This window comes from Leiobunum rupestre, chromosome 11, assembly GCF_980474605.1.
Source record: "Leiobunum rupestre chromosome 11, qqLeiRupe1.1.hap1, whole genome shotgun sequence".
In the NCBI taxonomy this organism is placed as follows: Eukaryota; Metazoa; Arthropoda; class Arachnida; order Opiliones; family Sclerosomatidae; genus Leiobunum; species Leiobunum rupestre.
Genome location: NC_143394.1, coordinates 37,599,373 through 37,615,542, shown reverse-complemented (window position 1 = coordinate 37,615,542; position 16,170 = coordinate 37,599,373). Strand labels below are relative to the sequence as shown.

General features: G+C 39.8%; 1 protein-coding gene across 3 annotated transcripts in view; it reads right to left on the bottom strand.

Moving 5' to 3' along the window:
* Nucleotides 1-1,453: 1,453 nt before the first annotated feature.
* The window catches only part of zfh1 (Zn finger homeodomain 1), a 227,858-nt gene continuing 213,141 nt past the window's right edge, over nt 1,454-16,170 (bottom strand). For all 3 annotated transcript variants that reach the window (XM_090164318.1, XM_090164319.1, XM_090164320.1), the window contains exons 3-8: nt 9,366-9,820; nt 8,447-8,665; nt 5,161-6,896; nt 4,563-5,091; nt 4,241-4,463; nt 1,454-2,175 (exon numbers count right to left, since the gene is read on the bottom strand). In XM_090164318.1, the coding sequence (XP_090020444.1) occupies nt 1,982-2,175; nt 4,241-4,463; nt 4,563-5,091; nt 5,161-6,896; nt 8,447-8,665; nt 9,366-9,820 (3,356 nt within the window). In that variant the 3' untranslated portion in view covers nt 1,454-1,981. The remainder of the gene's footprint in view (nt 2,176-4,240; nt 4,464-4,562; nt 5,092-5,160; nt 6,897-8,446; nt 8,666-9,365; nt 9,821-16,170) is intronic.

The following is a 16,170-nucleotide window of genomic DNA, read 5'->3' as shown; positions in this document are numbered from 1 at the left end:
ATTTTAGTATACATTTTTCGAAATTTTTTTTACTTTGGGAGACAAAGACAATATGTGACAGTTCACTACTGGAAAACCTTCGGAACGAATTTTGAAACGAAATTTCGAAATATTTTGGGGAAAAACAGCCGAAAGCTCTATATTTTTAAAGGACACTGTCAATTGGCGAAAATAATTAAAATTAAGCGATAGATATATTGACTAAATAAATTAGAAAAAAAATTGCACATTCAAAAATTGAAAGTTATATATAGTTTGGATCCAATTTAGAAAAAGAGAGAGATAAGGGGTTCTAAGGTTTGTTCAATTTCTATAACATTATATTTCGTTAAAATTTAATATTATGGCACAGTTTTTTTTCATCAGGTAATTTGTTTTTTTCGTAAAGTCTACGAGATTTAGGCACAGTACGCGCATTCCACGCAACTCTTTTTGTAAATCGACACATATTACGAAAAGGAATTTTTATCTTTTGTTTTATTTTGTTTTGGCTAAGAATATTTTTTTTCCTATATTTCGTTGGAAGACGCGACGTAAAACTTACATTCGCTAAAATGTAAAATAAATTGATCGGGTTTATACGAAGGGAGAGAATGGATGATTAATTTCGACTCTAATTGGGGGTTTCTTATATTCGAAATTTATCCGTATTTTTTTGGATTTTACGTGGAAGAATAATTTTGTTTTCTAAATTTGGAAAAAGGTTTCATCACAGACCATATAGAGAAATTTTATTTTATAGATTTAAAATTCTTGGGTTTTCGGAAAAAAAAGTGTGGGGCGAGAAGTTTACGTAGAGATATAAGTTTTAGATCATATAAAATTTAAAAAGGAGAACTACGATACACGACTGACTAGCGGTACTCAATTTGAAAGGCTGACCGATGAGCGATAAAGCCTACAATATAAAGTAGAAGTTAAATTAAAACCAAAATTAACTTTCCCTATAGCGTGTTCTTCGCAAATATATTTTTAGAAATAGACAATAAAATCTATAGTTAGAGGAATTTTGCGGTGAAACTAAAAATAAATTCGTTGATTCGATAATATTTCTACTTCGTAATGTCGTTGTTACGGATTTACAAAATTGTTCCTATTTATTTATAGGAAATAAAATCTTTGGCTCGAAAACAATATCGGTTTTATCTTAATTAATAGAATCTGTTTAGTTTAAGGTTCCCCGGACGAGATTCTTATCGGGGTACAATAAAATGTTACACTTGAAAAACAAAATTAAAGAAATAAAAATGAAGCCGTTTGTGCTTACATCAATTCAGCATAGGTTTTGCCAAAACAATTTTAGCTCATATGATAAAAATAGTATATATATATATATATTTATGTATTTGAAGAGAGAAAAAAAATGGTGTAAAAATAATTTCTTTTTAAAAATTAAAGCCTTTAAATAATGATTTAGGAACCAATAATTGTTTTTAAAGTATATTTGGTTTTAAAGCGAAAGCGGCGACAAAATTAAGGTTAGCTATATTTAACTGGTATAAAGAAAATATAACATGTAGGTAAGAGTTAATTTGACAAAATAAAAGTAACGAAACCATTTCTTATTAAGGCGTGAAAAAAAATATTCGCTGCATCTTTTTATCTGTTTTTTTTTTATAAGTTATATATAAATTTGTTCCTTTTTTGTATTTTAAGAGCATTATATATAATAGTGAGAAATGTATCCCAGACACTTAGATATATATGTTTATATAAATCAAGAAATATATAAAAATCTCCCACGAAACAACGAGAGAAAATTCATCGAGGAGTGACCGAAGTGTCTCCATCTAGAGTTCGTTTTTGTCATCGACGAGAATGTATACATATTTTTGAATTTTATTGTATCGCTTTCTTTGGCGTTAATTTCTAGCGAGAATGTTGTGTTTGGGGAAAAGGGGAGCGCGTTTCAAAAATCGATCATTTGTGGACGTAATCGAGTAGAAACTCCGATTAACCGAAAAGAAGAGAACGCGCCGTTTCATTCCCTGTAAGGCTTGCAGTAGCTGTACCGATGGTTCATGTGCTGACTGTACGAGCCCGAGTGCGAGAACCGCTTGAGGCATTTTTGACACTGGAAAGGCTTCTCGCCGCTGTGCAGCCGCTTGTGCTCCGTCAAATGGTGTTTGTGCTTGAACGCCTTGTTGCACACGTCACATTTGTGCGGACGCTGGCCTGCATTCGACAAAAATACATTCACTCATTATTTACACTCTGGCGGCAATCAAAAAGCGCCAATGCCACACTAGCATCTTAATAAAAATCAGCTAGGCACCACCTTAGGCCCAAGTCATCTAGCGACTTTTAATGCCTTTAAATCAGGTGGCTGGATTACAATGAGGGTGGTGGCAAGACCTTCACGCTAGCCACATCTCTACAGGATGTTTCAAAAGGTTATGCAAAACTTTTAAGAAGTTGTAGTGGGTGGAGTTGAGAAGTATGCCTGTTTTTCCCCCATTTTCCTACGATGAGCTAAAAGAGCGGCAGAGAGCTTCAGTGTGTGGCCTCTGGAAGTAAGCTGCAACAAACGCTAAACCAAGCATCAGGGAAACGCGAACATTAAGGTTTGGGTTGGTGTGATAGGTAAAAAAGGACTTTGCAAACAAATAGAGTTAGTATTTAAAGTCCTTGCTGCTTGGGTTTGCGCTTGTTGCAGCCTACTTCCAGGGGCTAGTAGGCCACACTTTGAAGCTCTCTGGCGCTCTTTTAACTCATCGAAGGAAAATGGGAAACAAACAAGCATACTTCTCAACTCACCCCCTACAACTCCTTAACATTTTTGCATAACCTTTTGAAACACCCTGTATAACTCAATAGGTGGTTTTTTTTTTCGCCTGTTCTGGGTTTTTTGAGCAGGTTAAAAAGTGTAGCCATATGACGTCATTTTACTACAATTCTGTCTTGACGAAAAAAACGAGTTGGAGTAGAAAGAGAGTTTTTAAAGGTTAAAGGTTATTAATAAAAAGTTTCCCATCATATTTTCGTGAAACGAAATTTAAGCAGACGACAAAACTAGATTACTCCCTCTACACCTCCTTTCGAGAAGGAGTAAAAAGTGTAACCCTAATACTCCGGAACAAGCGAACAAAATTCGGGACAGGGTAAATCTTACTCCGAGAACAGGCGAATAAAACGTTTTAGGGTAAAAAGTTTACACTTTTTGTCCCCGGACAAGCGAAAAAAAACACCTAATAACGACGTAAGCGGTTGAATTTTTATTTTCGCTAGTTTCGGGATTTCGGAGTAGGATAAGAAGAGTAAGGCTATGACGTCATTTTACTCCGATTCTGTGGTGGCGAATAGTTTGAGTCGGAGTAAAAACGTTTTTCCAAAATGGCTGCCTGTGTTCTTTCCAGCGGATAAATTCTGGCTAGCAGACGACAAAATCCGATTTACTCATGTACACCTCCTTTTCAGAAGGAGTAAAAAGAGTAGCCCTAATACTCCGGAACAAGCGAATAGATTATGTGGCGGAGTAATTCTCGTAATACGTTTTAAATAGTACACTTTTAGTCCGAGAACAGGCGAAAAGAAACCACCTACTATCAACGAGTTTTTATGGAAAGGGGAAAACGAAGAGCTCTGGGAAAGCCCCTCTAACTCAACGCTGCGATCGAACCCGGCTCCTTTTGCTAACTACTCTACCACCAATTTTTCCCCGCGTTAAGGTAGTTTCACTAACATTGTAAGATAAAAACGCCAAAACGGTAAGGGTCGAAGAAAAAAAATATTAGGCCTATTACAATATTTTTTTATGTTTTCGACCTAATGAAAACCAGCTCTTAATGGTGGTTGTTCGACTAAATTTTCACAGATGGCGCTGTGTAGTTTGATTTAAAAAGTTATCGTATAAGACACGGTGAGGATATCGCTTGAAAACAGTTTCTATAGCCGAATTAAACTAGAGTTTAAGATCAATAGTGGCCGTGGTTGATGCTTGCTACTTTTTTTAGAAATGACCGATTGGACAGCGAATGGGATCAACCAATCCGAGAATAATCATTTCTACTTCCTTCATCCTTAAAACATCTAAATATCTAAACTTAAAAAGCAATTTCCGAGAAATAAACCTACTACAGGGAGAAAAAGCTATGAAAATAGGAACATAATTTAAACAATGCTACGCTATTTAAGCAGTAGTGATCGTAAATTGCTAAAGCTACAGTTCCTATTCTTTAGACAAAAGTCAAAAATTGTTTTTGGATATATTTAATAATTAAGAATCGCCAAACTAACTTACCGGAGTGTTCGTATTTGTGTCTGGCCAAAGAACTCTGTTTGCTGAAGGTTTTGTCGCACTGGTCACAACCGTAAGCTCCTTCTTCGGATTCCGCTTTACCCGCCGTCGAAGAAGATTTCCAGAGTTTCCGTCTCTTGGCGTTGACCGCCGACGGCGAAAGCTGACCATCGTAGGCTTCGGAATTGTCATCCAGTGGGCTACCGCTTTCGTCCATCTCGTTTTCCTGATAAAATATTGAACAAAATCGAAGAAATAGAAATTAGATTGGAAAGATGGGAATAATTTTTTCGAGAACAATAGAAAGAAAGGTGAAAAAGCGTACCTTCCAAATTCTTTTGTAGAGTTTTTTTGGTCCGCACGATTCCTCGTACTCTCCCAGAATGGGCGACGCGCTGGACTTGTTCCCGTTCCTGAGATCGTCGGGACTTTCGGAACCTTCTCGACTGGCGATGTCGCTACAAGAGGGCGGTCTCGGGCCCATGTCGTCGTGATTGTAGCCGTAACTAGCCACGTCCATCGCCCCTCGCAAACTATCGGTCGCCATCGCTCGATGGTAGCTTTGGTAGTCGATAGCCAGTTGACCAACGCCGTTGCGTCCCATATCTTGGAAAGACGAATCGTTGGTAGAATGACTGTCGCTGTCCGATAACTTGGGGGACGTCGAGCCTCTTCCGCCGCCGTAATGAAGGTGGTTGTTGTTGTTATTCGGACTAAATAGTTGACCGTAAATGCCCAGAGGAGCGTTATGAGGGCTGGCTATCAGACCGGCTCTTTGAAGTCTCTGGGTCAGCGTGTCCGCGTCTTTCAGTAGAAAGGAAGACGAAGACACGTTTCCGAATTTCTCGCCATCCCTGTTCGAATGACAATAAAAAATATTAAGAAAGTCATTAAAACTAACGATTGGTGGTAAAAGTAACGACCTTTTGGTAGTCCGGTCCGCCGTCCTCGGGGATGAAGACGACTCTTTGAACGGCGTTGAGATTCGAGATGATTTGTGGCTCAAGTTGAGGGCTTCACCTTCGCGCGAGTCCGGCGACGTGACCGTCGAAGTGGAAGCCGGCGAATAGAGACTGGACACTTTCTTCGTCTTGACGGAGAGGTCGAGCGGCTGTTCGGCCATTTCCGCAAAGTCCATTTCGACGCGGCGCGGGAATCGAAGCGACGGAGATTCTAACGGCGGAAGGGCGACGTGCGCCGACGGAGGGTTTCCGTTTTTAGTTTCACCGAACGTCAAGGTACTGTGCGGTCCGAAGGGTTTGTAAACAGGCACGTGCAGCGGGCTTTGCCCTTCGTTGACGTTGGCTCGCCTCTCTTTGGCGCGGGCCTCGTGGAACCACGCGTGAATGACCTTCAACGGGTAGCCCAAGTCCCTGGCCATTTTGATCACTTCGCATTTCTTGGGTCGAGGGTTCGCGTAGAAGATTGTTCGAAGGTATCTCTGGCTTTCCTCGTTCATATTGAGGTTGGCGAACTCTTTGGACTCGGAGAGAAGGTCTTCCTCTTCGGGGCCGCTGGTGGCGTCGCTACACGGCGATTTCCTCAGCGTCAATTCGTCCTCGCGCTTGTCGTCCATAAGATCTTTGACGAAACCGGCCAAATGTTCTCGGTTGCGTTTGCAAAGATAGCGTTCGTGTTGGTGAAGCTCGATTTTGCCGTCGCACAGTTCCTGGCAATGTCGGCAGCGATCTTCGCCTACCTCCGAAACCCGTTTCTCGTCTTCGCTCTCGTTTCCGCTTTCGCCGTTGCCGAGAATGTGTCCTCCTCCGGTTTTGCCAGCCGCCAGGATGGAAGGGGCGCTCAACAGTTCCGGCAATATTCCATTCTTGGACGATTTGACGCTTTGCTGTTTCGTGACGGTAGCGTCGACTATTTCCAAAATGCGCTTAACGGCGTTCATGCCCGGACCCTCGGACGCCGACGGGCCGGGGCTGCGCGAACATTCGGGCGGTTCCACTTTGACCACGACTCGCTCGGTTTCTTCGGCGGGGATTTCGGCCGCTCGTTGAGAATCGCGCGTCGACGGGCGGCTCGGATGCGGAGACTGAAATTCTTTGGACGGTCCGTGCGAGCCGTTGCTCCGCTGGCTTTTCCCCAACCCGTGAAGTCCGGAATGCTGATGGACGTCGGACGAGCCGACGAGGTTCGAGAAGTCTCTGCCCGACGAAAGCGCGTCTCTCAGGGACAGATGGCTCAAATGCGGGATTTGCAATAGCGTCGAGACGTCGGGGAAAGGTATGTAGGGCGGCGGGACCATGGCGTTTTGGAAATGACTGGCCAGCAGCGTTTGGATGTTCAGGCTGTAAGCGGCCGCGGCTTCGGCAGAGAAACCTTGAACGCCGGCTAAATTTAAAGAGCTGGTCGACGGATGCAACGCGCTTTGGCCGGATGACTGGCGGGAACTTACCAAGTCCAGAGTGTTTGGAAAGGCCGAGTAACGATCGTGACTCGGTAAATACCCGACCGAATTGGCCAAAGAGTTCAAGTTGGAGGCTTCGCCGTTGTTTCTTTCGGACAAACTGGCCGAGCCGTATTTCGGAATAATGGGTCGAAAGGCGGCGTTGGCCGAGTTCTGCTGAACGTTGTTCAAGTGGTGACTGACCGTGTTGGGGTTCGTTGCCCCGCGACCTCTGCCATTCTTCAAGTCGATTTTGCGCACCTGCCAACGTTAAAACAAAATCTAATTAGGGTTGCCAAGAACCAGCCAGACTGGTTTAAACCAATCCATTTTAAAAAAAAAATCCGTGGTTTAAGCTACTTTTTTTTATTTAAAAAATATTGAGAAATGAATTATAAATATTTTAAATTTTAAATACTATTTATTTCAAATAAAAAATTCAGAATATAATATTCTGCATTTTCTATTCCAAAACGAGACTAAAACTTTACCTTCACTTTTTGTCATTTGCTACGTCGTCTCACGAAGTAATGAGGGCTAGATATAAGCAATTGGGGGATCTTAAATTTCATTTTGCGCGTGAAAATACACCGCCATGTTAGGGTATAAAAGCGGGTAAATAAGTCTGCTATACCTCACCATGTAAAGGTACTGTCACGCGCAAAAACGTCATTTTAAAATTTGAGCATTTTCGAAGAAATGAGGGCTAGATATAAGCAATTCGAGCATGGTCGATTTTAACTATACTGGATTTTTAAGTAGGTTTTTTTCCAACCCTGAATCTAATACTCACTCACATGTCACAAAAATTCTAATTGATACAGAATGGAGATTATAGCGTATACGAGATAGAAGATTCGTTCATAGGATATTAAGTGGTTTCTTTCGACCGTTCTAGGATTTCGGAGTGGCCCTAATACTCCACCAAATAAGGGAATAGTTTATGGGGCAAAGTAATTCCCGGAACAAGTGGCTAAAGCATTTTAGGCTAAAAAGAGTACACTTTTAGTCCGAGAACAGGCGAAAAGAAACTGAGTGGTTCATTTAAATTAAAGGAATATTTTTCAGCATCGAAACTTAGTTAAAACTCATTTAAAATTTAATTTCCTAATTACTTGAAGAAAACCAGTTGCTAATCAAGTACTCGATAACACGACTCGTTAAAAATTTCCCCTTAATCAAGTACTCGATTAGTCGACTCGACTTCCATTGTACTCGACTCGAATACTCGATGAAAAAATATTTCGTACTCGATACCCGACTCGATTGCCTAAAACCACTACTCGCACAGCTCTAGAAGCCACCTATTAGAGGTAGAATTTTAAATAGGCAAAGTGATAAATAATAATAATAATCAGCAAGGCTAAAATCCAAGGCACCATTTTAGGACCAAGTCATCTAGTGACTTTTAATGCTATTAATTCAGATGATGTGTTTTTTGTGGATAATTTTCCCCAAGTTATTATTATTATTATCAATTTAATTTATTGGTGCATTTTCGTGGTTTTACGGATATAAATAAGGTATGCTACACCTCCCAAATCCACATAAGTTAAGAAGAAACTTGCGCGTGGTGGGGACACAATTAAATTACTTTAATAGTAGCCTTCGTAAAGGCAGTATTACCTAATAAGTTGAACATATTTTTTAAATAAATCAGTATTCATTGCCTTAATCCCTAAATGTTTAAATGGGCGCCATCTAGTATCAATAAAATCGTGAAAATCGAACCTCTAAGGGCTTCTTTGTATGCGTTTGTTTGGGGCGAAATGAATTTGGTCTACGGGCACGAATAGGCGAACGTGACGTACCTTGAGGTTGACGACTAGGCACTTTTTGCTGGTCATGTGAGAGGAGTAGGACCCGGAATGGGAGAACCTCTTCTGGCAGTTGGGGCAGGCGAACGGCTTCTCCCCGCTGTGGATGCGGATGTGCTCCTTGAGGTGGTGCTTGAACTTGAAGGCCTTCCCGCATTCCGGACACTTGAACTTCCTGAGGACGGCGCTTTCGTCGTGGCTGATCATGTGTCGCTGTAGACGGTAGACGTTGGCAAAGCTCTTATTGCACACCTGGCACGACTGTTGTAGCCGCGCAGGGTGGTGTTTTGGGGGGTCGAGAGTGAGTGGGGGGACCCGGGTCAAAGTGTTTCGAAGGTGCAAAAGTGAGAGAAAGAAACGGGGTTCGAGAAAGGACGGAGGAGGAAGAAGGGTTAAGAAACCAAGGTTAAGTTTGGATCACAGGAGGACATAGTGCCACGGTGCGACAGATACGACTACCATCTCGGGGTTAAAAGGCTCGTGTGCAAAGCGTGCGAATGAAGTAAAAGGTTTCGTGCCGGTACGATAGCTACCTTGTTTATACGGTAAAGCTATTAAATCTCGCGCGGTTGCGATATGAAAGGGTCTCTTAATATACATCTTGTTTCAATTTAAACTTGGTCAGTGTAAGTTTAAATTGAAACAATAGTAGGTAGGCCTCGGCTAGTTAAATAGATAAATAAGCGATTCTCAATTAACAGAAACGTTTGAAGCGTTTAATTTCTCTCTCGAAAATATAAATATCTGCAGGCAAAGTTAACAAACAAGAGAGAGATAAATGCCGTAATCATGCTAAAATAGCATCCGGCGGAAAGGTTTCGAAAAAGAGGGGAAGATCGTGAAAGAGGGAGTGGAGCGCGCGAAACGGTGCTACTATAGGTATAGGTATTTGTTGTCGAAATGACAGACTCACCTGATTGGCGCCGGTGACAAATTGATGGGTGAGTTCGTGCTTCTCCAGTTGGTCCTGATGAGCGAAGCCGGCGTTGCACTTGCTGCACACGAAAGTGGCGGCGGAAGGCAGCCCCAGCGGTGGCGGCGCGCTGGGCCCGCGCTCGAGAGAAGAGGCCTCGGGCCCTCTGGGCGGCGGGGCGACGGGCGTCGAGGGCGCAGCTGCGGGGAAGCCGGCGAGCGTCGGCGGAGGAGGCAGAGTCGCTCCGGCCAGAGAGTTCGGAGCGGGCGCGGCGGGCGGGAGAGGCCTGGGATGCTGCGTTCTCGCCGTGAGAGACGGTGAGAAGTGACTCTCTCCCTCTAGGTGGAGCTGACGGTGTTCGCGGACGAGGTGATCCCGCAGGCACTGGATAGAAAGGGGCCCCTCGAAGACGCGCGAACAATGAGGGCACTTCAACACGTAGTCCAATGGAGATTCTGCCACGGGGAGAAAAGAGAGATAACACTTTTTAAAAACTTTCCGACAATTTTAAGGGTCGCGCGGGTGGCCCCTAGATGACATATTGAAACGCTACAACAAACCCGATTAAAGAAATTAACTTTTCGGGAAATTTTACACTTTCGAAATCATTTTAAAAACCCCAAGAACGGACCTTATTAATACGCTAATTTTGCGTCGAACGAGGAAAAAATATGATAAACGAAATCCAATTTTAATATCAGAAGCTTATAAGGGCGGAAAATTACTAGAGAAATGTCATCTTATGGGATAAAAAACGTTGAAAGATGCTGTATTTGGTAATTTAATTAATTCGTTAGACCAAGTTTGAAAACAGATGCTGGAGAAAGTTCTCATTGAGGAACTTTAATGGGAAAGATAGGACACTTATTTGGCTTCCGAAATGTACTCAGGTGCCTCAAAGGTAACTAATTAAAAGGGATGGAATGAGGAAACCTCAAAATATACGTCGAGCTCTTACAAGTACGGTGACTGTTGCTCAGGTGAATACGACGACCTGATTGGTAGTTTTTCGAAAGCATATTTTTGTCGAAATGGTATAATGGGAAATTACATATTAACTGTCACTGAATTGGCGCAAGTCAACCGTGTGTGGTGTATTTACACAACTTTACTTTACGAATTGCAGGTAGATAATTTGATTAAACGTATTAATTAATCAGTATTTTGACCACAAAAAAATAAGTAAAAACCAGAGCTTGTTATGTTATCCTAGAACTTCTAGAGACTGTAGGAAATAATCTTATGATTCTTATATATTTTACCTTTTCCGACTAGATTAGTTGTCACTAGAATTAAATTTAAATATAAAGGTATTAAAATTAATTAATTTATTATAAATAAAATTTAAAGGTATTAATCAATTATAAATAAAATTTAAAGGTATTAATCAATTATAAATAAAATTTAAAGGCATTAAAATTAATTTATATAATTAATTAATAAATTTTAAATCAAATTGAAAGGTATTAAAATTAATTAAATTATTTAATTAATCAATTTTAAATAAAATTTAAAGGTATTAAAATTAATTTATATAATTAATAAATTATAAATCAAATTGAAAGGTATAAAAATTAATTTATTTATTTAATTAATCAATTTTAATTAAAATTTAAAGGTATTAATCAATTATAAATAAAATTTAAAGGTATAAAAATTAATTTATATAATTAATAAATTATAAATCAAATTGAAAGGTATAAAAATTAATTAATTTATTTAATTAATCAATTACATTAAATTTAGCATAATTAAATTTATTTATATTAGCCTAAATAAATACATTCAATTTAGCATATTTAAATTTATTTATAATTATTTAATCTAATAAAAATAAATATAAATTTGATTAATTAAATATGTGAAATTTAGCAATGATAAATAAAATTGAAATGTATTAAAATTTATGTATTTAATTAATCAATTTGAAAAAATAATAGTTCTAATAATAAAAGTATCGTGTTAAGAAAAAATATCAAAACCAGTCCCCCGACAGATGGCGTTACGTGAAAATCGCGACTCGTTCGTTCTTGGTAAAATAAATAGGTTCCTGGTGGAAGCCTATCTCGAATCGAAATTTCCCTGGAATAGTCTGATGGAAGCTAGATAGGCATCTTTTAAAAGTTGCAGTCTGAGCCGTCATTCCTTCTCCATAAATTCTACGCGGTTAAACAGATTTCGCGCCCGGCTTAAGCTTGTCGGCGCCAGGTAAGAGGGCGCGCTATAAAGAGGCTCCGGGATGGAGGAGCAAAGCGTTTATTTGGAAAGCAACCGACCTCTCGGAAGAGAGGACGCTCAATCTTCCAAATTAGATCGCCACCTTCCCTCTCTCTCTCGCACCTGGAGCGAGGTAATAAACTCTCTGGCACTGAGAGCTCTTGCTCCACCACCTCTCTCTCTCTCTCTCTGACTCTCTGGCGAAAGGATGAGGATCTTTTAGCCGTAAACGATGATAGAGTGGAGCTAAAGCGCTCTCTGGCGGTCGGGAAAAGAATTAAGACGCCGGCGCTGCGGCTCTCGGAAACAAATATTCACAACTCGGAGAAAACGTTTAATCTTAATTTATCTATTTTAATAACGAGCATTAGGTTTAAAGCGGCGAGAATCGCGCGTAAAGTTTTCCCAAATCCGGACTATTTATTACGACTGGGTGCGCGCGCAACTTCTAATTTCATTGAGAGTATTTAAACTTTCGGAGTACTCAACTTCCACTTTCAGCAATAAAATATGGAACGATATTTCAAGTAGGAACTAGGGAATTGTAGGTACGAGCCCCGTAATTTAACTTCTCCCTGAACATCGGATCATCGCGTGTGGAACACTTCTACAGGCGTATATACCTCTTATGGGAAATTATCTTTATATTCTTCGATATGAAATTGAGGAGTATGAATATTATCGGAGAAGATAAAGTAGTCATATGACCTTAAACCAAAATTGATATAAATATAAGTTTAAGTTATTCTTATATATTTATTTTGATTATTCTCAAATTTTTATTGCAGTTTATAATTTAATTTTTATTGCAGTTTTTTTTAAATTTTTATTGCAGTTTATAATTTAATTTTTATTGCCGTTTATAATTTAATTTTTATTGCCGTTTATAATTTAATTTTTATTGCAGTTTATAATTTAATTTTTATTGCCGTTTATAATTTAATTTTTATTGCCGTTTATAATTTAATTTTTATTGACGTTTATAATTTAATTTTTATTGCAGTTTATAATTTAATTTTTATTGCAGTTTATAATTTAATTTTTATTGCAGTTTTTTTTAAATTTTTATTGCAGTTTATAATTTAATTTTTATTGCCGTTTATAATTTAATTTTTATTGCCGTTTATAAGTTAATTTTTATTGCTGTTTATAAGTTAATGATTATTGCTGTTTATGAGTTAATGTTTATTGCTGTTTATGAGTTAATGTTTATTGCAGTTTATAAGTTAATGTTTATTGCAGTTTATAAGTTAATGTTTATTGCTGTTTATAAGTTAATGTTTATTGCTGTTTATAAGTTAATGTTTATTGCTGTTTATAAGTTAATGTTTATTTTAGTTACTCTTAAATGTTAATTTGTTTATTCTTTATTGAATTTTATTTTTATTATTAATTAATGCTTATTGTTTGGTATTTTAAAACGTTTATTTCGGTTATTCTCAATCGTTTATTTCGCTAATTTTCAAATGTTTATTTCGGTAATTCTCAAATATTTATGTCGGTTATTCTCAAATATTTATGTCGGTTATTCTCAAATATTTATGTCGGTTATTCTCAAATATTTATGTCGGTTATTCTTAAATATTTATTTCGGTTATTCTTAAATATTTATTTCGGTAATTCTTAAATATTTATTTCGGTAATTTTCAAATGTTTATTTCGGTTACTAATGTTTATTTTGGTTATCCTTAATTGTTTACTTTCCGAACATTAAATCTCTGAGTATAAGCCATATTTTACAGTATGAACTAGATCTCCGGCTGGACATTTACAAGCGAATAAATTCTTCTCATCCCTGGCAGAAACTAGTTGAATAGGCCTTGGTTACTCGTCGTGCAGCCCCGGGGGACCGTCCAGAAGACCCAGTAAACAGTCTAATAGCGCAGTATTCTTTCGCGTCTTCGTTTTATCCCGACTGTTGAGGAGCTTATACGTATGGACTTCTGGAAACCACGACGTACACTGCGATTCCGATATTAGAACTATAGGACACGCGGTAGGTATTAGAGAAAGCTCGCTCTCGGTCCGTAGCCTACTTCCCGCCTTTGACGGCGTTAGTTCCAATAACGGAAACTGAGTTTAGAATCGAGAGGGGGTTCGGCAAATATCCAGCGGGTGTATTCTAGTCACGAGGGCTTCTCTGTTTAGCGCGCAGTTCCTGAAATGGGGCTTCGGCCGCCAGTCGTAAAAATGGACTGACCAAATTTCACTCTTCGCTATCACGCGGCGTATCAAAGCGGGTCATAAAAGAAACCCCCCCCCCCCCCATAACGGACATTCATTGGGTATGCACCCTGATACGGACGTAATATAAACCGACCCAGTCTAATATCTAACGACCGACTCGCTCTCTTAAATTAATTTATTTCCATATCAATTAAACAACGTTAAACAATGATAATATGTTTTAAGTTAATAAGTTGTAATTTTCCCGAAAATGACCGAGGCCTTTTTCTGGAAAAGTTTCCCTTTTTTTCCCCGAGAAAAATAAAAACAAGTTTTCATTCCATGATTAGTCTAATAAGGTTGACAAATTTAAATAAAGCGGAATTTTCGCCTCATTTTTTCGAATCTAAAAGTAAAACTAAACCTCTAGACTAGCTTTAAACTGATTAACAATGTAACACTATTAATATTTTGTTGTATGTTTACTGTTATTAGATATTTTACATCGATAAAAAGTTAAAAACATTAAAAAGTAATATTTTCCGATTTGCGGAATTCGGAAAGTTTCTGGAAATCTTTCCGCATTTTATTATTCCGGAAAATTAACAACACTCCAATTAATCTTTCTTATCATTCGGATTTGAACGTAAAAAAAATCGACGTGAGTTGATAGGAAGGCGACTATCGGTTTCTGGTTGGGTTCTCCTACTTTTATCGGGAGGGGGAAAGAGCGCCAAATAGAGAAAGACCGTCTACCTTGAACTATTCACAAAGGTGTCTCGTCGATTGGAAGGTGGGGGACTATCGGCGGCAAAGAAGAACTTCACTCTAGGACACGGAGAAAGAGAGATTGGCCGATTCTTTTGTTCGATAAATTTTCACCTTTAAAAAGCGGGAGACTTTGAAATCGCCCCCGACGAGATATATATATTCTTCGTCGGTATATCGCGCCTATAGGCCGGTCTTTTGTTGGAATTGTCACGCGGGGCGCCCCTGGTTGGTGGGCTTCCTCTTCGGGAGACCTTTATAGAGGGCGCCACGGAAGAAAAGGGGAAGCCGGCGGCTGGAAATCAGCTCTCGGCTGATTAAACTATACACGACGGAGTCCTTTGTTGTAGATCTTCCGGACTGGAGACTCCTTATAGCTTTCTTTCTGGCGGAACACGGAGACATCGCGCGAAGGGAAAACTTCTTCCACTCGATTTAAGGTTACCTCGGGGAAACTTTTAAAACGAGAGCCCCGAGATCTCCTCCTATTAAAGGTTTTCTATTTGTTTTCCTTCTTAGGATCACCTCAACGATTCGGAAGGTATAAAACCACCAACCCACTCTCCTCTCTACGTTCTCGGAAGGAGGCTATCACCGCGCGAGGCATAACTGAACTATAATAACGTAAAGCGCGGGTTTTAAAGGCGATATAGTTCCGGCTCTCGGTTTGGAAGAGACGCGATGATCGAGAGAAATGAAGGTTTTGTTTGGATGGTCATTGAGAACGCAGGCGTCGTCATCTTAGGGCCAAACGAATCGCCACTTTCCGTTATTAGGGCGAAGCGAAACCCTTCGTATAAGAACCGCGTAACTGACACGTATCAGTATTAGTCACTGCCGTTAGCAGTAAGTTGACCAAGTTTTGGTCTTATAGAAAAGATACATTTCGTAAGGGAGGGGAGTAGAACGCGTCAAATGTCTCAAATACCAACAAGGGGCCATTTTTACGGGCCAAAGAGTACTTATACCCCTTTCCCGCAAAGAGGCGATTGTTGCCTGGGGAGGCGAAACGGACGTTTATTAATAAGGATGGAGAGAGAAGCTCGAACGACGGAGAGAGAGAGACAAAACAGGGAGACAGAACCGAAAACTCCTTATTCCACTTTCGAGGGTTACAAATACGTGAGCTACTCGGTTAACGACGATTAGGAGTCGAGAATGGCTCGGAAGCGGACGAAGAGTATAAGAGACGAAGGGATTTTATGGAACGAGTTACGGTGGAGCGTCCTCCTCCCAGCAAGCAAAACATCTTGGAAAGCTTGAACAGTCATCTTTTCCCTCACTACACCCAGAGAGAGGACCGCTAAAAGTCATATTTCAAGGCGAAGAGAAACTTTCTCGTCCGGTATAAAAGGGGCATTTATCCATCGGGAAACGTTGGTCCCCGAAAGGGCGGAAAGTACCAGCCCGAAACCCTGACAACGACGCTAAGAAGCGTTATCCATAATTATATATTATCCCGCAGTTTCTCTATCCGAGACGCCCTCACCAAGTCCCCGAGAACCCCCGAAAAAGGTAATCATTTATAGCGGACCGTTCTCCTCCCTTATATCAAGGTCTCTCGGTTCCCAAGTTGATCATCTCGAGTTTTAATAATAAAAAGTACCCGCGATCCCCAACGCCACCTATAGGTCTAATTTAATAAGACGAAGTA